General features: G+C 44.8%; 2 protein-coding genes across 2 annotated transcripts in view; one reads left to right on the top strand and one right to left on the bottom strand.

Annotated features, from left to right (window-relative positions):
* Positions 1-13,814, top strand: part of Cdc23 (cell division cycle 23) — a 21,830-nt gene extending 8,016 nt beyond the window's left edge. Inside the window, exons 4-16 of the mRNA XM_052741856.1 lie at positions 52-94; positions 515-620; positions 728-860; positions 2,565-2,742; positions 2,822-2,919; positions 3,046-3,127; positions 9,601-9,754; positions 9,882-10,001; positions 10,268-10,343; positions 10,681-10,742; positions 11,773-11,851; positions 11,927-12,046; positions 12,276-13,814. Of these exons, the coding sequence (XP_052597816.1) occupies positions 52-94; positions 515-620; positions 728-860; positions 2,565-2,742; positions 2,822-2,919; positions 3,046-3,127; positions 9,601-9,754; positions 9,882-10,001; positions 10,268-10,343; positions 10,681-10,742; positions 11,773-11,851; positions 11,927-12,046; positions 12,276-12,446 (1,422 nt within the window). The 3' untranslated portion in view covers positions 12,447-13,814. The remainder of the gene's footprint in view (positions 1-51; positions 95-514; positions 621-727; positions 861-2,564; positions 2,743-2,821; positions 2,920-3,045; positions 3,128-9,600; positions 9,755-9,881; positions 10,002-10,267; positions 10,344-10,680; positions 10,743-11,772; positions 11,852-11,926; positions 12,047-12,275) is intronic.
* On the bottom strand, positions 12,808-22,013 carry Kif20a (kinesin family member 20A). Its single transcript, XM_052741854.1, has 19 exons — positions 21,738-22,013; positions 21,122-21,305; positions 19,568-19,657; positions 19,356-19,475; positions 18,711-18,849; positions 18,426-18,613; positions 18,216-18,345; positions 17,842-18,036; positions 17,636-17,747; positions 17,466-17,534; positions 17,137-17,280; positions 16,860-17,025; positions 16,585-16,749; positions 16,332-16,471; positions 16,119-16,221; positions 15,480-15,678; positions 15,199-15,290; positions 14,723-14,860; positions 12,808-14,307 (listed from the first exon to the last, which is right to left on the bottom strand). Exons 2-19 carry the CDS (start codon positions 21,281-21,283, stop codon positions 13,990-13,992), a joined length of 2,670 nt encoding a protein of 889 aa, XP_052597814.1. The 5' UTR covers positions 21,284-21,305; positions 21,738-22,013; the 3' UTR covers positions 12,808-13,989.
* Between the last annotated feature and the right edge of the window lie 61 nt (positions 22,014-22,074).

Here is a 22,074-nt window from a genome sequence, read left to right as displayed (position 1 = left end):
CTGAAAAAAAAAAAAACCCATTTGTTAATTTTTTTCCCTCCTCTCTTACAGTCTGGAGAGAAAAAGAAGGATGACGAAACAGTTGATAGCCTAGGTATGTTTTTTTTTTTTTTTTCTGTCCAACTTTTTGTCCTAAAAAGCAGGTCTGCACACTTAGATGCATACAGGCCATACAGGTACCATAAGTAGACTGCATGACCCATGAAGAATGGAGAGCTCATGGCTTATCTCAGCTTCCTGGGTGTCCACCCAGCTCCACCTCAGGGTTGCTGTGGGAATCGATCTGGTGGCTTCTTTGGTTCCCTTAACCCATGCTTGTTTTCTGCAACCTCCGGTGGGCAATTCCGTTGTAATTGAAACTTGTGATTGGTAAACATTGATAACCTAGGGCTGCACACCAGCATCATCGAGAGTAAATGGATGGTAGGAGGGGTTGCAGCTAGAATTTTGTTTGCTGATAACAGAAATATGTGTGTGTGTCTGAGGATGACAACGAGCGTCTTTTCTCTCCTAGGACCCCTAGAAAAAGGACAGGTGAAGAACGAAGCCCTCAGAGAGCTGAGAGTGGAGCTCAGCAGGAAACACCAGGCCCGGGGACTCGATGGGTTTGGCCTTTACCTGTGAGTGTTCCTGGGGTTTGACGCTTTCCACAGCACCTCTGCCCCCTTGCGTAGAGGGGACGTTCTCAGGCACTAACCTCCCTGGTGGCTGTGACTTTCTTTCCCAGGTACGGGGTGGTGCTTCGGAAACTGGACTTGGTGAAGGAGGCCATTGATGTGTTTGTAGAGGCTACTCACGTTTTGCCTTTGCACTGGGGAGCCTGGTTGGAGCTGTGTAACCTCATCACAGACAAAGAGATGGTAAATGGACATAGGCTCCGTGGGAGCTTTGCAATCTGCGGTGGTCTGTCTCGTGGGGGCGCTCCACTGTCCGCTTGGTTTGTAGCCGGCTCCTTGCTGCGTCCCCAGCCCTTTCACTGTTTTGTTTCGGAGCTGGCGAGGTGGCCTAGGCTTTATTTAACCTGTGCGTCTTCTGCCTCCTCGTATCCTCGTACTGCCCTCCCTGGGAGTATAGGTGTGTACTGTCATGCCTGGCTTTTGTTTGTTTGAGAAAGAGGCTCTCTATGTAGCCCTGGCTATCCTGAAACTCTGTGTAGACCAGGCTGCCTCTGTCTCCCAAGTGCTAGAAATTAAAGGTATGTGCCATTAGGATCTGCCCTGAGATCTTTTTTTTTTTTTTGGTTTTTTGAGACAGGGTTTCTCTGTGTAGCTTTGCGCCTTTCCTGGAACTCACTTTGTAGCCTAGGCTGGCCTCGAACTCACAGAGATCCTCCTGGCTCTGCCTCCCGAGTGCTGGGATTAAAGGCGTGCGCCACCACTGCCCGGCCTTTTTTTTTTTTTTTTTAAATTTTTAAATTTTTAAATTCAAAAGACTTATTTAGTTTTATGTGTACAAGTGTTTGCCTGTATGAATGTATGTGCACCATATGTGTGCATGGTGCCCAAGGAAGTCAAAAGAAGGCATCAGAATCTCTGGAATTACAGGCAGTTATGAGCCACACTGTGGGTACTGGGGATTGAACCCAGGTCTGCTGCAAGAGCATCCACCCCCCACCCCCACCCCCCACCAGAGTGATCTCTTTATGTTGTCGTTGCTGACCTGGAACTCTCCATGTAGAACAGACTATCACAGAGATCCTCTTGCCTTACCTCCCAAGGAGGAGACAGGGTGTTTCTGTAGGTCTGGGTCCTGGAACTTGATGTGTAGTCCAGGCTGGCTTTGAACTCACAAAGATCCTCCTGCCTCTGCCTCCCGACTGCTGGGATTAAAAATGTGCACCACCATGCATAGCTCTTTTTTATTTTTTTTGAAAGATGTCCTCTCTGTGACGACCAGACTGATATCAACTTCATGGCCATCTTTCTGTCTCAGCCTCCTGAGTGCTGGGATTACATGAAGGAACCGTCTTAAAACACTTTGGTGGCAGAAATTTTTTGTTTTTTGTTTTTTGAGACAGGGTTTCTCTGTATAATTCGGTGCCTGTCCTGGATCTTGCTCTGTAGACCAGGCTGGCCTTGAACTCAGAGATCCACTAGTTCCGCCTCCTGAGTGCTGGGACTAAAGGCATGCGCCACCACCGCCCGGCCTGGTGGCAGAAATTCGCAGTTGTTTCTGACCGTATCTTGTTTTCTGGTGTGTGATGGGATCCACTTTTTTGACACAAAGCTGGTTTTCTTGTTTTCCACACTGTACCTTCATTATTGCCCTTTCCTGGAATGCTGGCTTTTTTCTCTTCTCTCTGCTCTACTTAGATTCCACTTAGTCTGAAGTTTTGTGCCTTTTATTTGTTTTGTGTTTTGTTTTTTTTAAAGTCTATCCTACTGGGCCATTCTCTCCTAATTATGCTTATAAATCAAATTCAGTGATACTACCCTGTATTCATTTGTAGGTGTTCTAATAAAATTTTAGTGATGAATCCTTTTAGAAAGTAATGCTCTTTTTTTGGTGTTGTTTTGGGAGAAAGACCAGATTATACTAAATGTGTCCCTCTCTCTGGGTGCTAGCTGAAGTTCCTGTCTTTACCCGACACCTGGATGAAAGAATTCTTCCTGGCTCATATATACACAGAATTGCAGCTGATAGAGGAGGCCCTGCAGAAGTATCAGCATCTCATTGATGTGGGCTTTTCCAAGAGCTCATACATCGTTTCCCAGATCGCAGTTGCCTATCACAATATCAGAGGTGGGTGAATAAGATGCTGGAATGCTGGCAGACTTGGGGTGCAGTTAGTTGAGGTTTGAACTCTGCTTTCTTTTTGCAGATATCGACAAAGCCCTTTCTATTTTTAATGAGCTGAGGAAACAAGATCCTTACAGGATTGAAAATATGGACACATTCTCCAATCTTCTTTATGTCCGGGTAATTTGTTTCTCTTGATTGATCTGGATGAAGCTCCTGGATTAGATATCATGTTATTAGCTAAAGAAAAAACAACTTCGGGGTGCTTTATTGGACTCATGTGGTCTTCCTCTTTTTTCTCCCCAGAGCATGAAGTCTGAATTGAGTTATCTGGCCCATAACCTCTGTGAAATTGATAAATACCGAGTAGAAACATGCTGTGTAATTGGTGAGAGTTAGCCACTTTTGTTTCTTTTAATCTATCTCTTTTCTGTAGATGAACAGTCTTATTAAATAAGAAACACAGAGCCAAATGCAGAGTTAAAAGCCCAAGAGGTCAGAGCAGTAGTAAGAGCTGAGACTTAAAACCGCCTTCTTACCCTTCCTGCCGCTGTCCTTCCCCTCAGCAAGAGACCTACTTCCTGTGTATCTGTCTTTTTATTGACTTTCTGTTCTGCCTTCTCATTGGTTGTATACCCAACCACATGACCTCCTCGTCACTGCCTGTCTGTACAGACCTCCAGGTCTTCTATGGTTGGTATTGAGATTAAAGGCGTGTGTCTCCATGCTGGCTGTATTCTTTACACACAGAGATCTGCCTGTCATGTGATCTGGATTAAAGGTGTGCACCACCACTGCCCAGCTTCTGCTATGGCTTGCTATTAGCTCTGACCCCCAGGCAACTTTATTTATTAACATACAAATAAAATCACATTTCAGTACCAATGAAATATCACCATACTTTTCTTTTTGAGACAAAGTCTCTATATATAGCTCTGGAACTTGCTGTGTAGACCAGGCTGGTCTTGAACTCACAAAGATAGCCTGTATTTATTTTCTTCCTGGATGTTGGGATTAAAGGTCAAGACAGAGCTACCACACTTGGCTCTACCTTGATTTTTTTGAGATAGGATCTGTTTCTGAACCTAAGCTCAAACAGTTATATAGACTATCTGGTTAAAACTCATCTCGCTAGGCCTATTTTTATGATTACTTTTACTGTATTTCTTCATTTATTTGTGTGTGTGTGTGTCTGTGTGTGCATGCATGTATGTACCAAGATGTGCGTGCCAAGGTGCACATGTGGAGTGGTCTGAGGACAACTTGAAGAAGTTGTACCATGTGGGTCCCAGGGATCGCGTGCAGGTTCTCAGGCCTGGTAGCAAGTTCCTTTAACCTCTGAGCCATCTTAGAGGATTTTTTCTTTTTTTTTTTTTTTTGGTTTTTCAAGATGAGGTTTCTCTGTGTAGCCCTGGCTGTCCTGGATCTTGCTCTATAAACAGGGCTGCCTTGAACTCACAGAGATCCACCTGCCTCTGCCTCCCAAGTGCTGGGATTAAAGGCGTGCGCCACCAACACCTGGCTGTTTTGTTTTGTTTTTTCTTTTTTCTGTTTTTAATTTTAAATTTTATGTGTGTATTTGCTTGCGTGTATGTCTGTGTACTGTGTGTATACCTGGTGTTCCTGGAGGCCAGAAAAGAGCTTGGTCCCCTGGAACTGGAGTTACAGGTAGTTGTGAGCAGCCATATGGGTGCTGGAAAATGAACCCTGGTCCTTTGGAACAGTAGCCCATGCTCTGAACTGATGAGCTACACTCAGACCCATCTTAGAGATATTTTGAGAGAGTGTCTCACCCTAGCCCAGAATGACCTAGAGCCCTTTAGGCCCTCCTGGCTTCTAACTCATGGTGGTTCTTCTGCTCTAGACTCCCAAGTATTAGGTTATTGATATGAGCTTCCATGGCTGACTTGCTTTTGACGTTTTTTTTTTCTTTTTCAAGACAGGGTTTCTCTGTGTAACAGTCCTGGCTGTTCAGAACTTGCTCTGTAGACCAGGTTGGCCTCAAACTCACTGATATCCGCCTGCCTCTGCCTTCCAAGTGCTGGGATTAAAGGCATGTGTCACCATTGTCCACCTTAAATTTTTATTTTAAAAACTTGTTTGTGCTTACACCTTGGCCTGTGAGTACAGGTGCCCACAGAGGCTAGAGGTGTCAGATCCCTCTGGGGTCTCATGACACAGGAGCCAAGAATCAAACCCAGCTCCCCTGCAAGGGCAGTATACACCCTTAGCTGCTGAGGCACCTTTCCAACTCTGTTCAGCTTGCTTCTGTGTTTTTGAGACACTTCTCTCAGTTTTCAGCTTGAAATGTAACCAATGGAGGATGACCTTGAACTGCTGATTCTTCCATCACCTCCCAAAGGCCAAGACTGCAGTCTGGTGCTACCCCACCCAGCCAGTATTTTGGTTTGTTGTTTTTGAGACGTGATCTCATATCTACAATTCACGCTGTGGCTGAGGGTGACCTTAGCCTCCTGCTGCTCTCAAGCATTGAGATTGCAGGTGCAGGTGCACTCTTTGTTCTGTTTTGTTTCTTTCTTTTCTTTTTTTTTTTTTTCCTCTGAGACAGGGTTTCTCTGTGTAGCTTTGGTGCCTGTCCTAGAACTCACTTTGTAGCCCAGGCTGGCCTCGAACTCACAGAGATCCACCTGCCTCTGCCTCCCGAGTGCTGGGATTAAAGGTGTGCGCCACCACTGCCCGGCTCTGTTTTGTTTCTTAAATGACATAGTCTATCTCCAAAGCCCCCACTTTCCTGGAACTGACTACGTAGACCAGGCTGACCTAGAACTCATACCTATCCTCCTGCCTCTGCCTCCTAAGTACCGGGATTAAAGGCGTGAGCCATCTTGCCTAGGGCAAAGATATTTTTGTAGAGCAACCCTGTTGCTTTCTTCAAGGTGAACATGAAGTTGAGTTTGAACTTAAATAACAGACATAGAGTACAAACGGTGAATATAATTGATTTCTCATAAAATAAACTAAAACTATTTTAAAAACATATGGGAAATTTTTGTTACTGTTTGTTGTTTTACCAAAATGAAATCTTCTATGTAATTACTTCAGATTTTCATTATCTTACTTAACAGTATCTCATGTTCTCTGAAAATTAGTATAATACATACTGCAGTGTATGTTTTGGCTGACTTATTTGTGTATGTATAATTTATACCTAAGGGAAATTTTATTTTGATTTTTGAGGTAACGTTTCAACCTATAGCCTAGGCTGGAATGGAACTCACTGTGTCTCCCAGAGTATGTTCTCATTCCATATAAAACAGTGGTTCTCGGCCTTTCTAGTGCTGTGACCCTTTAATACAGTTCCTCATGTTGGGGTGACCCCAACCCTAAAATTATTATTATTTTTTTTTTTTTTTTTTGGTTTTTCGAGACAGGGTTTCTCTGTGTAGCTTTGCGCCTTTCCTGGAACTCATTTGGTAGTCCAGGCTGGCCTCGAACTCACAGATCTGCCTGGCTCTGCCTCCCGAGTGCTGGGATTAAAGGCGTGCGCCACCACCGCCCGGCTAAAATTATTTTTGTTGCTACTTCATAACTATAATTTTGCTACTGTCATGAATTGTAATGTAAATGTTTGTGTTTTCCGATGGTCCTAGGCGACCCCTGTGAAAAGATCATTTGAACCCCAAGGGCCCACAACCCACAGGTCGACAATCGCTGATATAAAAATATACACGCGTCAGATGTGATGGTTATTTGCTTTGTAAAAGTAGTCCAGATGATATTCTCACCTGTGCCTTTTATTTTTCTCATTCAGCTGTATGTTATGAAAGCCCTTCGGGGGGGACTGGAGGGTCAACGGTAGAGTGCTTGCCTAGGCCCCAAATTCATTCTCCAGCACAGATAAATGAAAAAATAAATACAGTTAAAAAAAGAAAAGACAAGCCGGGCGGTGGTGGCGCACGCCTTTAATCCCAGCACTCGGGAGGCAGAGCCAGGCGGATCTCTGTGAGTTCGAGGCCAGCCTGGTCTCCAAAGCGAGTTCCAGGAAAGGCGCAAAGCTACACAGAGAAACCCTGTCTCGAAAAACCAAAAAAAAAAAAAAAAAAAAAAAGAAAAGACAGCCCTTCAAGTCTCAGGACAGCTCTAGGTGTTCTTTAAGAGAAGAAAACCTTTGTTGGAAAGGTTAACAAGCCACAGGATGTACCTGCTTTTTTTTTTTTTTTTTTTTTTTTTTTTTTTTGACTGTATGTATTTGTGAGGGTGTTGGATCCTGGAGTTACAGAGAGTTGTGAGCTGCCATGTGGGTGCTGGGAATTGAACTCAGGACCTCTGGAAGAGCAGTCATTGCTCTTAACTGCTGAGCCATCTCTCCAGCCCCGGATTTACCTGCTTTAATCTGCCAGCAACATTACACTCTGACTCCATTAGCACAAGAGTTTTTATTTGTTTTCAGTCAATACCTTTCCCTGCCCCAGGCCACTGGTTATCTGTCTAGTTCATAATTTTGCCTCTTATAGGAATTTTATGTAAATGAATACTATTTAATGCTAATGAAATCTTATTGCTTGATTTCTTTTAGCATTTTTCTCTGTTCCTCCCTCCCTCCCTCTTTCCTTCCTTCTTTCTTTCTTCCTTCTTTCCTTTCTTTTTTCTTTTGGCTGCCTAGAGCTTACTCTGTAGACCAGAGTGGCCTCAAACTCAGAGCTCTGCCTGCCTTTCCCTTCCAAACGCTAGGATTTAAGGCATTTGCCACCCATTCATCCTGCACGCTTTTAAGACTTACAAATGTAGGGCTGGAGAGATGACTCAGAGTTTAAGAGCACCGACTGCTCTTCCAGAGGTCCTGAGTTCAATTCCCAGCACCCACATGGTGGCTCACAACCATCTGTAAAGAGATCTGGCGCCCTCTTCTGTATACATAATAAATAAATAAACCTTAAAAAAAAAAAAAAAAAAAAAAAAGACTTACAAATGGAGCTGGGCAGTGGTGCACGCCTTTAATTCCAGCACTCTGGGAGGCAGAGCCAGGCGGATCTCTGTGAGTTCGAGGCCAGCCTGGTCTACAGAGCAAAATCTAGGACAGGCACCAAAGCTACACAGAGAAACCCTGTCTAGAAAAACCAAAAAAAAAAAAAAGACTTACAAATGTAGCATCTAAAGTAGTTCTTTTTCTTCCTGGATTGGGTCCCATTGTTTGGATCTAAAATATTTAAATATGTTTGTTTGTTTCTTTCTTTTGATTTTTTTTTTTTTTTTTTTTTTTTTTTGGTTTTTTGAGACAGGGTTTCTCTGTGTAGCTTTGTGCCTTTTCCTGGATCTCGCTCTGTAGACCAGGCTGGCCTCGAACTCACAAAGATCCACCTGCCTCTGCCTCCCGAGTGCTGGGATTAAAGGCGTGCGCCACCATCTGGCTTCTTTTGGTTTTTTTTAAAGATTTATATATTTGTTATATATATTCGCATGTATCCCTGCAGGCCAGAAGAGGGATCCAGATCTCATTACAGATGGTTGTGAGCCACCATATGGGTGCTGGGGATTGAACTCAGGACCTCTGGAAGAACAGTCAGTGTTCTTAACCTCTGAGCCATCTCCTCAGCCCCCTTTTTTTGGATTTTTTTCAAGACAGGGTTTCTCTTGTATAGCAGTCCTGCCTGGCCTTGAACTCAGATCTACCTGCTTCTGACTCCCAAGTGCTGGGATTAAAGGCATGCGCCACCACTGCCCAGCCTACCGTATTTTTCTTATCCATTCATGGCTCATGGTAAGACAGGTAGGTTTTGCAGCATCCTAAATTAACTTATCCTTTCACAAACAGTTGTAGTAGAATGCTGTGATCTTGGTTAAGAAGCTCAGAGCTCAGCCGGGCGGTGGTGGCGCACGCCTTTAATCCCAGCACTCGGGAGGCAGAGCCAGGCGAATCTCTGTGAGTTCGAGGCCAGCCTGGGCTACCAAGTGAGTTCCAGGAAAAGGCGCAAAGCTACACAGAGAAACCCTGTCTCGAAAAAACAAAAAAAAAAAAAAAAACAAAAAAAAAAAAAAAACAAAAAAGAAGCTCAGAGCTCTACCTTTGTAATCCTTTTGAGAAATTCCTTTGAAGTGTCGGTTTAAAATAATATAGTTTAGAACCACTAATCTAAACAAACAAAAATCCAGCCAGGCCACCGGGCGGTGGTGGCACACACCTTTAATCCCAGCACTCGGGAGGCAGAGGCAGGTGGATCTCTGATTTCGAGGCCAGCCTGGTCTACAGAGCGAGATCCAGGACAGGCTCCAAAGCTACACAGAGAAACCCTGTCTCAAAAAACAGAAAACAAAACAAAACAAAATAATCCAGCTAGGTGTGGTGGCGCACACCTTTAATCCTAACACTGAGGGGAGACAGAGACAGGTGGATCTCCGAGTTTGAGGACAGCCTGGTCTACAGAGAGAGTTCAAGGACAGCCAGGGCTACAAAGAGAAACCTTGTCTTAAAAAAACAAAAATAAATAAACAAATAAATAGAAATCACAAATCTAAAGCATGCTGTAGAACATTCTTATATTACAAAAATGTATATAAATGCCTTATCTACATGAGATAAGGAAATGAAGGGAACAGGTTTTGATTTTTTATGTTTCTTTTTATTTATTTTTAAGGGTTTTATTTGTTTATTAGTGTTTGCCTGTATATATATATATACATATATATATATATATGTATATGTATGTATGTGTCTGGTACAAAGGAGGCCAGAAGAGGGTGTCAGATGGATGTGAGCTGCCATGTAGGTGCTAGGACTTGAACCCGGGTCCTCTGGCAGAGCAGCCAGTGTTCTTAAACTACCAAGCCATCTCTCCTGCCCCTTGATTTTTATTTATATGTTTGTGTGTTTACTGTGAATCTTTTTTTTTTTTTTTTAATCAGGCAATTATTATAGCTTACGCTCCCAGCATGAGAAAGCAGCCTTATATTTCCAGAGAGCCCTAAAGTTGAATCCTAGGTATCTCGGGGCCTGGACATTGATGGGGCATGAGTACATGGAAATGAAAAACACATCTGCTGCTATCCAAGCTTACCGGTAAGCGTCTAGTTGGGTTGGGAGGGGTGAGTGGAACAGACTGCTGTGTTAGCAGGAGCCTCTGTTGAGCCTAGTGTTGCTAACCTTAATTCTTTTGCCATGTTTCTGTCTGTTTTGTCTTTTTTAGACATGCCATTGAGGTCAACAAGAGAGATTACAGAGCTTGGTATGGCCTTGGGCAGACCTATGAAATTCTTAAGATGCCGTTTTATTGCCTTTATTACTATAGGCGGGCCCACCAGTTACGGTAAGTTGGTTTCTTGACTATGTGGGAAGGGTCCGTCTGATACCATCTCTCTCAGACCTAAAGGGTGTGGTCTAGTCCTTTTTACTTAGTGTCTCTTCTAGTGGGTGTATAGGATAATTATGAACACAAAGTAATGTAATTAAATGAAATATTGATTGAAGAACAGTCCTTGCATTGATTGGAAATAGTAGAGACTAATCTTTCAATTGAGGACTTGGGGTATTGGTGAAGTCTTTGCTCTAACCATTTGTTATTCTTTTTCATAGTCCCAATGATTCCCGTATGCTGGTTGCCTTAGGAGAATGTTATGAGAAACTCAATCAACTAGTGGAAGCCAAAAAGGTACCTCAAATTTCGGCCTGGAGAATTTGAGCAGAAACCTGCTGTTTAGGAGGAGGTTGGGCTGTACATGCTGTGATTTCCACCCCCACCCCCACCCCTTATTCTGATCTATGTGTATAGCAATGTCTGAATATTTTGTAGGTGCATAGGATAAAAGAACTGTAGGCTGAGATTATCAGTGTGGATGTCTACATGTAGCGTGGACCTATCATAGTTAGGGAAAATGCTCTGTATCGTGCAAGCCTGCATTTCTAGAAGGCTTGCGTGGCCTTAGCGTTGATGTGATCGTTGTTGCACATGGGCAGTAGTCAGAAGTGACTGGTTTATTCTTTGACAGTGTTATTGGAGAGCATATGCTGTGGGAGATGTGGAGAAAATGGCTCTCGTGAAGCTGGCGAAGTGAGTGACTGTTTCTGATACTGGGGTTGCTTTTCCTGAGGTGCTGTCATATATGAATATGGGCATGGGTGTGGAAATACTGGTTTTGCAATCGAGCACCACTCTTTTCTTATTTCTGTGTTGTAGATGAACCCAGGACCTTATACATGCTAGGCTCCAAGTTATATTCTGGCTTTAGCCTTTGACTCTAGAGAGTTCCACTTCACCTTGAATTGGAAATAGATGTCCTACTAGGCAAGAGGTGAAAAGAGTTGAAAAAGACGTGCACAGACTAGAAGTGTAGTTCAGTGGTTGAGGACTTGCCTAGCATGCATCAGGGCCTATGTGCAGGGGAGAGTCGCTCCGAAGGGGTCGGTTATTTGCTATAGTTTTCATTCTTACCAGTATTAACAGGAAATTTTTGCAAGGATATATTATCCAATTGTCAGTTTAAGTTAGTTACTCTTTTTAAAGAAGTTTTTAAAATTTATTTTGTGTATATGTATGTGGGTACATACATGTGGAGGTCAGGGGACATCTGTGGGTGGGAGTTAGTTGACTCCTACTGTTACGTGGGTCCTGGGAATTGAACCCAGTTATCAGGCTTTGCTTCAAGCGCCTTTAACTGCTGAGCCATCTTACATCTTACCTAGCCCTTAAGTAACTGTCTTTTTTCTTTCTTTTTGAGACAGAGTCCTACTGTGTAGCCCTGGTAGACACCTTGCTTGCTTTTTTTGTTTTTGTTATTTTGGTTTTGGTTTTTTAAGACAGGGTTTCTCTGTGTAGCCCTGGCTATCCTAAAACTGCCTGTAGCCCAGGCTGGCCTTGAACTCACAGAGATCCACCTGCCTCTGCCTCCTGAGTGCTTGGGGGATTGATTGAAGGCGTGCGCCATAGTAACTATTTGATAGGTACTAATCATCCTCTGGGTCTCAACATGTTATGTTAAAATTTACTTGTTTATATGTCATTTCTGGTTTTAATCACGTCTTTACTTTTAATCTCGGACTTGCTGTGTGGTCTTTGATTTAAAGCCCAATTTCTTTTGTAGGCTTCATGAACAGTTGACTGAGTCAGAGCAGGCTGCCCAGTGTTACATCAAATACATCCAGGATATCTATTCCTGTGGGGTATGTGTCCGAGCACGAGAGCTGTGTCCCTGACGGGTTCTTGTCAGCTCAGTCATGTCTGCTTTCCTTGTCTAGGAAGTAGTGGAGCACTTGGAGGAGAGCACAGCCTTCCGCTATCTGGCCCAGTACTATTTCAAGTGCAAGCTGTGGGATGAAGCTTCAACTTGTGCCCAGAAGTGTTGTGCATTCAACGATGTGAGTATTGGATTTTAAAAGGTTTGGATTTTAGGCAAAAATGTATGGTCTTTACATGGTGGGTAGGGAAGCTTCCTTTGAGTTGTGGGAGTCATCCATTGAACAGTTCCTTTTTCTTAAGGGGGCACGACTCCCTTTATTTGTAAGGAATGTTCTGAACAGTATTTTAATCACCAGCTTTTGAGCATAGCATTGAACACATTTTGAAACGGCTGTGACTTTGTTTCAGACCCGGGAAGAAGGTAAGGCTTTGCTCCGCCAGATCCTCCAGCTGCGAAACCAAGGGGAGGCGGCCAGCACCGACACGCCGGGCACCTTTTTCCTCCCTGCCTCACTGTCTGCAAACAACACTCCCACCCGCAGAGTTTCTCCACTCAACCTCTCTTCAGTCACTCCGTAGTTGACGACGCTCAAGTCAGCTAGACCAGTATTAAGCCTTACCTCCAGTAAAGAACGGCCACATCTGTTCTCCCAAGGACCTAAGCTCTTCTCATTTTTACAGATAGAAACAGCCTTGGGGACAGCCTATGGAATCACCTTCAGAGGCAAACAGAAATATGGCGGGGACAGGCACTGTCCTCTGCCAGCCCGCACTTCTCTCTTCTTTTCAGAATAGCAGGTCTTGGCCTTCCCACAGTCTCCCCACCTCCAAAAATCCCTTTTACAGCACTTTACCATAAGTGATGCTATAGAAACAAGGTTTTAATGCTGCTGGGAGTGGGATAGGCAAGGAAGGGAGTCAGAGTATCCTGCTTGTCTTCTGACAGTAGGAAGGTCAGGTGTTGAACAGTAATGACCTCTTTTTTTTTTTTTTTTTTTAAAGACAGGGTTTCTCTGTAGCCTAGGCTTGGGTCTTCCTGCCTCAGCCTTCCTAATGATGGGATTACAGGCATATGCCATGAGACCTGGCTAGAATGACCTTCATTTTGCTGAGTGTGGCCTCTGTTCTGATGTCAGAGACTAGATTTAAATAGAGTGTAGCTATCCATATGTTCTTTGGGAGACAGTTTTCAAAGGAAGTCTTCTAAAGCCTTTCAAGTGGAAGTCTCAATGAGCATGAACTGTGGCTCCTATTGAGGGCAAAAATGGCTATAGCATTAACTCTACCCAGATGAGAAAATACAAGGAGACCAGATAACTTCATGGACATTTGAAAGTAATTTTTTGTATTTCAGATATTAAAATTCATGCTGGTGTCTTTTAGTAAATGGTTGAAGCAATTGTTTTTTTCTTTTATCTCCAAAAGAATACTTTGTTTTCAACCTTATCTACAAGGTAGAGGGAATCCTTCTGTTCTTGTAGGTTTCAAATACACTTCGATGTTATGTTTGTGCTGTATGATGCTATTGATCATTCTGTGTTTAGGATGTAGCCTTCCTTGTGCTCAGAACATTTTTATTCCCCTCTTACTTTTGAGACTTCATTTATAAAGAAAAATTAGCTGGGCATAGTGGTGCATGTCTTTAATCCTAGCATTTTGGAGACAGGCAGGTGGATATTTTGAGGCTAGCTATCCACACAGCAAGTTTCAGGCCAGTGAGAGCTACATAGTAAGACCTGTCGAAAAACCCAGCCAACCAACCAACAAAACCAAACCTTTCGAATACTTCTGCCATTTGACTCATTTCGTAGTACACCTTAGGCTGGTTCCCATTGCTGTTCCCGTCCAAGGGTCCAACGGGCTAGGTGGTATTTATATCAGTTTCTGTTCCCCTTTTTATATTTTTCTAAGTTTGGTATCCAAATAAAAGCATAAACAATGTCTTTATTCAGTATAATATTTGTGCATGAAAAAAACCAAGATTATATAGGTGATTATAATACAATAATTTTGGACACAGTTCAGGGTACATATATATATCTGTGCTGAAACTTAAGAGACTTATAAGCTGATCAGCTGACCAACCTTAGAGCAACAAGGGTGCATCTTCATCCCCACAACTTTAGTATTTTTTGCCAAAAGGAGATCTGAGCAAAGGAGAGTGCCGTGAGCGCAAGATCCGTGTATAAGGGCCACTGTCTGTTGAGCTTTGGCAGGTGGGTGTTCGGGGAAGTAAGTTTCGAAGGAATGGTTTCTTTCCTGGAGGTTGATGATTTGGTTGCTGGTTTTCCTGGTTTGTTCCCAGCCGCTTTTTAGCAGAAGAAGCCTGGCCTTGGAGTTTCAGCACGGTGTGATACTGCTCGGCGATGCAGGCTGCCTTTTTCCGAAGGTCTAGTTTCACTAGCATCATGTTATTCTGTAGCTCAGCCAGGGTCTGGTTCTAAGAAACGTAAGTTAGAGAAAATGTTTGAATCTTTGATGGGTATGGTAGTACATACTTTTAATCCCAGTTTTTTGGTGTGTTCTAAGTCAGCCAGGGCTATATAGTGAGACCCTATCATCTTCTAAAACAAATACCAGAACTTCCAGCCTGTCCCTAGGTATCAAGTGCCCTGTTCAGTCTAAAAAATATACATTTCTATTTAGCTTTTAAGATCTCTGCCATCAGGACACATCATCGGGAAATGTCACAGCTTAGTGGTAGATGGCTGCTTAGCATACATAAAGCCCTGAGTCCCACCCCCAACATGGCATTGGCTTCATTTTTCACCAGCCATCTTCTCTTCTGTTCTCAGTTCCCCTCTCACATACACACTGGCGTGGGCAGGAAAGGAGGGTCCCAAGGTTGCCCTCACCTGTTTGATAAGGATGTCATCGCAGGTGGTCAAGGCTTGCCGAAGTCTTCCTGCCCCCGTGCTATGGCAGCAGGCTCGTTCTGCTGACTGGAGAGACTGCTCTAGTTTCTGAAGCTCAGTCCGTAGCATCCTTATATTCTGAAAGGGTAGGAGTCAGATTGTGGCCAAAATCAGCCCCGGCAGCCATTTGAAGACAGACTTTGGAAGGCTGGGGGCTGGTGAAATGACTTACCCCCAAAGCTTGACAATCTGAGTTAAATCCCAGGAATCCACATGGAACCCACGTGGCTTCCACATTACCACACACAAATAAATAAATGTAAAACAAAAACAAAGGCTGATTTTCTGAATGAAATAACCATTCCTCAGGACTCTTACACACACACACACACACAAAAAAAAAAAAAAACCAAGCAAAAAAACCACATAAATTCCTGATAAAGGCCTTTGATAACAAACAGAGAAAGGTTAAATACCTTCTGGCCCTCCTCTAACTTCTTATCCACATCAGTGATGAAAGGCTTGGCTGTCGGTGGTGGTTCTAACATTTGCTGATACTTCTGCAGCTCTGAGAGAGGGAAACAGTATAAATACATTAATACATGGCTTTCTCAGCTTGGGGCTTACCTCTGTAACAGTAGCAAGTAGACAAAGTGAGGCATGTGCATTCTGGAGTAAGATGTGGGTGGATGGAGCTTGGAATGCCAGCTCTTCCCGCACCCACCAGCACCGGCGGGCTCCTGCCTTCCCTCCGCACCTTCAGTGGTGGAGCTTAGCTCTGCTTTGCATTGCTCCAGTTTAGCTTTAGTTTCCTGGAGCTGCTGAGTGGAGGCAGAAGCTGCCAGCCTTTGTGACCGCCGTACTAGGGACAGTCCAGACCCCGACTGCTGAGCCGCTGGCTGCTGTTTGGCTTCCTGCAGGAGAGTTTCTAGCTCTTCGATTTTGTCATCCCGTTCCTAAGAAGGAAGCAGAGAGCACAATTCTGTCCAGGGTCAGAAAAATGCCAAAGGACCAGATTAAATGAACATAAAACTTTGCCCTGAACCCTGAACCCTGAATTTAAACTCAATAACTACAGGCATAAGGGAGATGAAGAAAAATGAGTTATGTATTCCTGTTTTCACTAGAGTTTACAAAACTTAGCTAGGTGTGCTGGCACACCTTCAATCTCAGCACTCAGGAGGCAGAGGCTGAGGCAGGTGGATCTCTGAGTTCGAGGCCAGCCTGGTCTACAGAGTGAGTTCCAGGACAGCCAGGGCTCTGTTACACAGAGAAACCCTGCCTCGCAAAACCAAATCAATCAATCAATCAGTAAAGAAATAAAAGTAAAAATTTATCTCAAACAACCAAGTGATGTTAGTCTGTGTGGCACTGGGACTGGTTGGGGCAAACTCACCTGAATCTCTTCTTGGTAGAAACTTGTCAGTGATTCCTTCAGGATCTTTAGCTTCTCTTCATACATCTCCTCCAACAGTTCCTTCTGGTTGTCCAGATGCTCACTACAGAAAAGGGCAGTGAGGCTTCTGCGGAGGGCAGCTGAGGGACAGACCCAGTGTCCCCCCTTCGGCCGTCACAGGGAACCCGGTAGCAGGGCCCCTCCAGCCAGTACCTGCACCACTGCTCCCGCTGCTGCATCTGTTCTATCATCTCGTTGCAAATTTCCTCACGGAGCTGCATCTCCAGCTGCAGCTTCTCTTGGCGTTCTTTTAAAAGCAGTGTTTTCATGGCTTCCACCACCTGCAGGAGCTCCTAGGAAGAAGAACACATCTGTCAGAGATCTTAAGATCCCCCTGCAGTAAAAGGCCCAAACCCATCTGGACACCCTGTGGTGCTGCTAGCCTGGAGCCTCCTTGTAGTCTCACCTCCTTGCCGTACATGGAGATGTCAGCTTCATTTTCGGGATGGTCATCAAGGCCCGAGTCAGCTGTGCCCCCTTTCTTTAAGCCCGGGGATACCTGAAGACTGTGCTCCTTGATGAATGAATGCAGGGATGGGATTCCCAAATGCACAGGCGGGGCGTGCACAAGCTAGAGGAGGAAAAGGAAAAACCTTACTGGACTCCTTAACTAGTTCCTAAGAGCTGTCTTCAGGTTGCCTGTCCAAAGTAAGGACAGTCATCATCCCTGTAGTTTCACACCTGGCTGGCAAGGGCTGAGAACTTGGCCACGTGAAGAGTCTCATCATAGGTAGAGGCACAGGGATTCACATTGACAATCATGCAGGAACGGCCTCGACCTGTGAAGAAGCCTTGGAACACACGAGTCAACTTGCTGTCCCGGAAAGGAATCAGGTTCTGCTTTGACCTTGCACAAATCAGATAAATAGCATTGTGAACACAACTGCAGCCCATCCTCAGTGGTGACCTAGAATGGACCAAATCACCAAGCCCCAGGCCATCCTAGCCTACAGCTTACCTGTTCTGCTGATTCTGTCGCAGGGCAGCAATACAGCGGCCCAGGGTATGCAGAGAAGTGTTAATGTTTCCTGCTTCCTTTAGCCGTTCACCACTCTTTTGATCTTTGCAGCGCTCTGAGCCAGCCAAGTCACACAGTGACAGTCTGGATGGAATAATGTGTAGGATCTGATATAAGGAACTCATAGCTTACTATATAACTCTGTTAGGGGAGGGCCTACCAATTTTTGTACCCAAGGAAGGAGAACGCTAATTCCTTTGAGAAGTTCCCTTTGCCCCCACACCAGATGGCCAAGATGCTCAGCTTTCTAAGTGGGAAGGAGAACTTACTCACTGATCTTGGGCATGATATCCCCTTCTCCTTGAAGGTGCAAGATTCTGATTGAGAAAATGCTGTGACTGAAAAGGAAAGGAGAAGTCACCATAACGTCTTCCACATTCTCTCAGGTGGAGGGCTAAGGCTTCCTAGGCACAGGGAAGAGTTCATTCTCACAACTCACCTGCGACTAGAGTTCTGGTTCAGGTGGGTGCTGGCAAAACTCTGGTTCTTACGGCCCACTTTCAAGAGCTTCCAGGCTTCCTCAACATCTCGAACATGAATCCAGTTGAGGTCTGGGGCCAAGAAAGAAAGGTGGGAACACTTAGCCCTTTCTAGTTTCCCTGCATGTCCCTCAGGTTTCCACCAACCTCCTCTGTCTTTGCGTACCTTTCACATAAGGATTGCCGTTTGGATCCTCGCACAGCCGCAGCGTCTGTCTCTTACGCTGGTGGCTAGGTGGTTCTAGCAGGTCATAAAGCAATTCATTGTAGATCTCAAAGAAGGAGATCCAGACAGAGAAGCGGATGTCTGCTGGCACACTCACTGGGGCAGTATCTGGCTGTGCCCATGAAGTACTTGTTTCTGTGAGAGAAATCAATGTTTGGTCATTAACCATGGAGCATTTCATCTTGCCTTGGTCTATAGGAACTTCAAATGATGGGGTTCAGGTTGCAGTCTCTGACCTATACCCCTTAGAGCTGCCAGGTGTAGGGAGTGGGTCCCCACCATTGCCCAGCACAGAGCCCACTCATGGTACATACCATCCAGCTGGCTACTGCTGGTGAGCTGACTGGTGGAGGAGAGCCCAGCAATGCCACTGTCAGAGCTGGTGCTGGTACCCATCCGACTGTCTAGATGGACACGTTTCTTCAAGGAGGTGGACAGCTCCTCCTGAAGGGGCACAGAGAGAAGATAGGCACAAATCTTTCCTGAAATCTGTACCCTTTATCCCAGCTTCATGAGTACTTCACCTCTTGGAGACCTCCGGTTAGCAAGGACAGCTTCTTCATTTCCTCATGGCGAATCTGCTTGCCGTCTAGCCAGATCACCTCATTGGAGAGCAAGGGCTTCAGATCAGGTGTTGGATGAAGTTGGCCTTGGAGACTATTAAAGATGAGAGCCAGAGATCGAGGCAGGATTCCCCCATCCTTAGAAGTACCTAGAAGAATATCCGAGATAATAACTTTCACTCAGGGCATCAAAAGGTAAAGACAACCATTAGATGGTGGTTATCAACCCTGCTGAAGCTTACAAACCTTGAATTGTGTAGGTTTTCCCCGAGTTGGTGACTCCATATGTGTATATGAGCCAGTTCTGCCCTTTGAGTACATCCTTTACCATCTCCTTTACCGTCAGGTTGAAGAAGGATGCTTGTCCCACTTCTGGCCCAAATATCTAGAAACAGACCTGTTTGTCAGAGGCCACACATCATCTGCCACATGTTTCCTCTGTAGGACTAGTAGGTGTATTCCTTCTCTGGGGACCACTCAAGCAGGTTTTCCTGCTGGATTCCAGCTGTTCCTAAATGCAGAAGACTCAGCCACTCTCTGCTAGTCCCTTTCTTCCAAATTAAATACTTAAGGGATGCTATTGTGATGCATGGGTTTGGAGATAGATGGATCTAGATCCCAGTCCTGTCTTCCCACTCACTAGCTCTCAGGCTTCAGGAAAATTATCTTCACTGTGATAGGAGCCACAGTATTCTTACCAGGGAAAAGAGGTACTAGTAATTGTAGCGTCAATCATTGGGAGGGAATGCACATAAAGTACGAGACACATAACAAGGGTCCCAAAACTATAGATACACACATGAAGAACTCACATTCAGGCAGAACTCTTTAAAGAAGAAATACATTTTCCCCAAAGTGTTGGGCCTATGTTCATACCCCAGTATTGTGTACCTGGGAAAAGGTGAATTTGTGGGTGGCCTGACCAATTCCCCTCTCGTTGCTCTTCAAGGCAAAGGAGTCTTTGGGTGCTTGCAGCATAAGGGTTTCTGTAGTCTCAATACGGACACAGCCCTGAAAAGGTAGAAAGTGGAGGTTAGCATAGTAAAGAAGCATTCCTAGGGAGCCCCTCTTTTCTATTACACCATTCCACCTTAAATCCTCACCTGATCTTCCTGTCGGTCCAACTCAGAAGTTAAGAAGGGTCTGATTCGAAGGTAAACTTTCACTCTCTCTGCAGTGTCCTCAAATGGAGCCTGCAACAGATTCCAGCCAGGACACAGAGTTAAATGGGCAAACATCCCAGTTCCTAGAAAGCATGCTGTCAACCCCCATTCCACCTTAAGTGGCCTGTGCAACTGTTCTTGGGCTCTACAATCATTCTTGCTCACATGAACTTTGTTCCCTTCCCTGTCTCATCACTGTCCTGCAAATCTGGCTTGCTACACCAGTGATCTGAGTTAGAATCGGCTGATGTTTGAAAACCAGTATGCACCAGGCATGGTGTGTGTAATCGCAACACCCAGCAATAAGAAGAGATGGGGAATCAGAAATTTAAAGCCAGTCTTGACTACAAAGACTATTTCAAACTAAGTAATTTTTGTTTATTTAACTTGGGTCCTTAGGAAGTGGAGGAAGGGCTCTTAAACCTGAGCCATCTCTCCAGCTCTGATAAATATTTTTTTTTCAAAGCACAATAATGAAAATTGGGTTAGCAAGATGGCTCAGCTTGCTAAACAAGCCTGCCAAATTGAGTTCAATCACAGGACTCCATATAATAATGGAAGAGACAGCCAAGGCTACACAGAGAAACCCTGACTCAGACAAAACCAAAAAAAGGGGAAGAGAACTGACTCTACAAAGTTGTCCTGACTTCCACATGTGTGTACCCCACCACATATACATACATACAACACTAACAGATAAGAATAGACATGCCTGAATCTGAGCCCCAGTTTCATCATTTAGTAATTAGGAGACCATGAACAAAGTTCTTAGTGATTCACCGGAAGAATGAAATTAAACAGCAACCACTTCATTTATTCAGCAGATATTTAGACTGTCTCTGTATTCCCAAGGACATTGAATTCTAATTAGTGAAAAGGTATTGTGTCTAGTGGATAGAGGCCAGAAATGCTACTAAACATCTTGCGAAAAATAGGGCAGCCCCCTCCAACAAAGGCTTGGCTCCAAACATGAATAGTGTTATAATGAAATATCTTTGGCCTTACAAAAGAAAGGCTAAAGCAATGGCAGCTATGATTATTGAAACATGAATTCCATTTTACCTAGTTAAGGCCTCCATGGTTCTGTGCAAACAATTACATGTGGTGCTGAGACTTGAACCTAGGACATACCAAACATGCATTCTCACACCCTCCATCCTTGTACCTATTATTTAATATGAATATAATGCCAATAACATTCTTATTGTTTTGGTTTTTCGAGACAAGGTCTCTCTGTGTAGTCCTGGCTGTCCTGGTACTAACTCATTATGTAAACCAGGATGGCCTCAGAGATCCACCTGCCTTTGGGATTAAAGGCGTGTGCCACGAGGCCCAGCTTTGGCCTCGAACTCACAGAGATCCTCCTGCCTCTGCCTCCCGAATGCCAGGATTAAAGGCATGTGCCACCACCGCCCGGCTTTCATACTACCTTGTATAAAGAACCATTAAGTTGAGGATATCACTTTCTGCCCCTAAACCAGTCAACTCCTTTACCTGTTTGTCCTCCAGAGAGGAGGTGATGACAGAGCAGTCTGACAAAAGGTCCTTTCGGATCACAGACCTCAGATCTGCAACTGTTGATTCAAACATGGGGGAGACTACAACATCCTCATCGGACAGTAAGCCCGCTGGCGGAGAAAGGATCTCGTGAGACATGGCAAGGAGAGTCAGCCAACGTCTAAAAACAAACAAACAAAAAATGAAGAGTAGATGGGCAGAAGAACACTAACGCACAGAAACTGCAAACCTGTAGGTTAATAAACAATCCCCTGGTGAGGGGGATGACCTTGCTCAGGACATTCCGTCACGACTCTATACTATTATCAGCCAAGGGGAAGAGAATGAGAAGAATAAGCCAGCCCGAGGCTGCATTTCTGGAGGCGAATAGGCACCGAGAGGTACCTAGCTCTAAAAGCGCTCCACATAGACTGTCTACAGGCCCACCGGTGCAGGTGTGTTTCGGATTCCTAGGGTACTTTTCCAACCTCACTCCAAAGACCACGGAGAGAACTCGGGAATTAGGGAAGACGCGGGGTGGGGGCGTTCTGCGGACTATGCCACGCAGGCAAGAGCTGATTGATAACCGGGGCTCCGGCCCAATCGCACTTACCGGAAGACGGTCTGCCTCGCTGCTTCTCCGGTCCCAGCTCCCACCCAGCTGCAGAACCCAGACTCCCGCTACCGGAGAACACAACTCCGCCCACGAGGCGCAGCTTTGTTCCTCGTACAATGTTTTAAATTGCGCGCTGAGCCCGTCCGGCCAATCAGAAAGCGAAGCCTGAAGAAACCAATCAGCGAAGGGCAAGGGGGCGGAGCCTGCCGGGAGTCCGTTTGCTTCTGGTTGACCTCTTTGCTTCTAATGTGGGTCCGGGTTACCAACTGCCAGGACTTCCTTAGTTGTTCGTTGTGGGATTCGTCTCACTTAACTCTTTATCTCTAGATCTAGA

This window comes from Peromyscus californicus, unplaced genomic scaffold, assembly GCF_007827085.1.
Source record: "Peromyscus californicus insignis strain IS unplaced genomic scaffold, ASM782708v3 Scaffold_17__1_contigs__length_78620276, whole genome shotgun sequence".
Taxonomy (NCBI): Eukaryota; Metazoa; Chordata; class Mammalia; order Rodentia; family Cricetidae; genus Peromyscus; species Peromyscus californicus.
The sequence above is the reverse complement of the archived record's forward strand: the minus strand, read 5'-3'. Positions and strand labels throughout refer to the sequence as shown.

Coding starts and splice junctions, on each gene's coding strand:
- Kif20a (XM_052741854.1), bottom strand. CDS start 21,283: ATGTCTCACGAGATCCTTTCTCCGCCAGCGGGCTTACTGTCCGATGAG. Junction 18,614..18,710: donor GAAAACCTACACAATTCAAG/GTTTGTAAGCTT, acceptor ATATTCTTCTAG/GTACTTCTAAGGATGGGGGA. Junction 17,535..17,635: donor AACCAGAACTCTAGTCGCAG/GTGAGTTGTGAG, acceptor TTTCCTTTTCAG/TCACAGCATTTTCTCAATCA.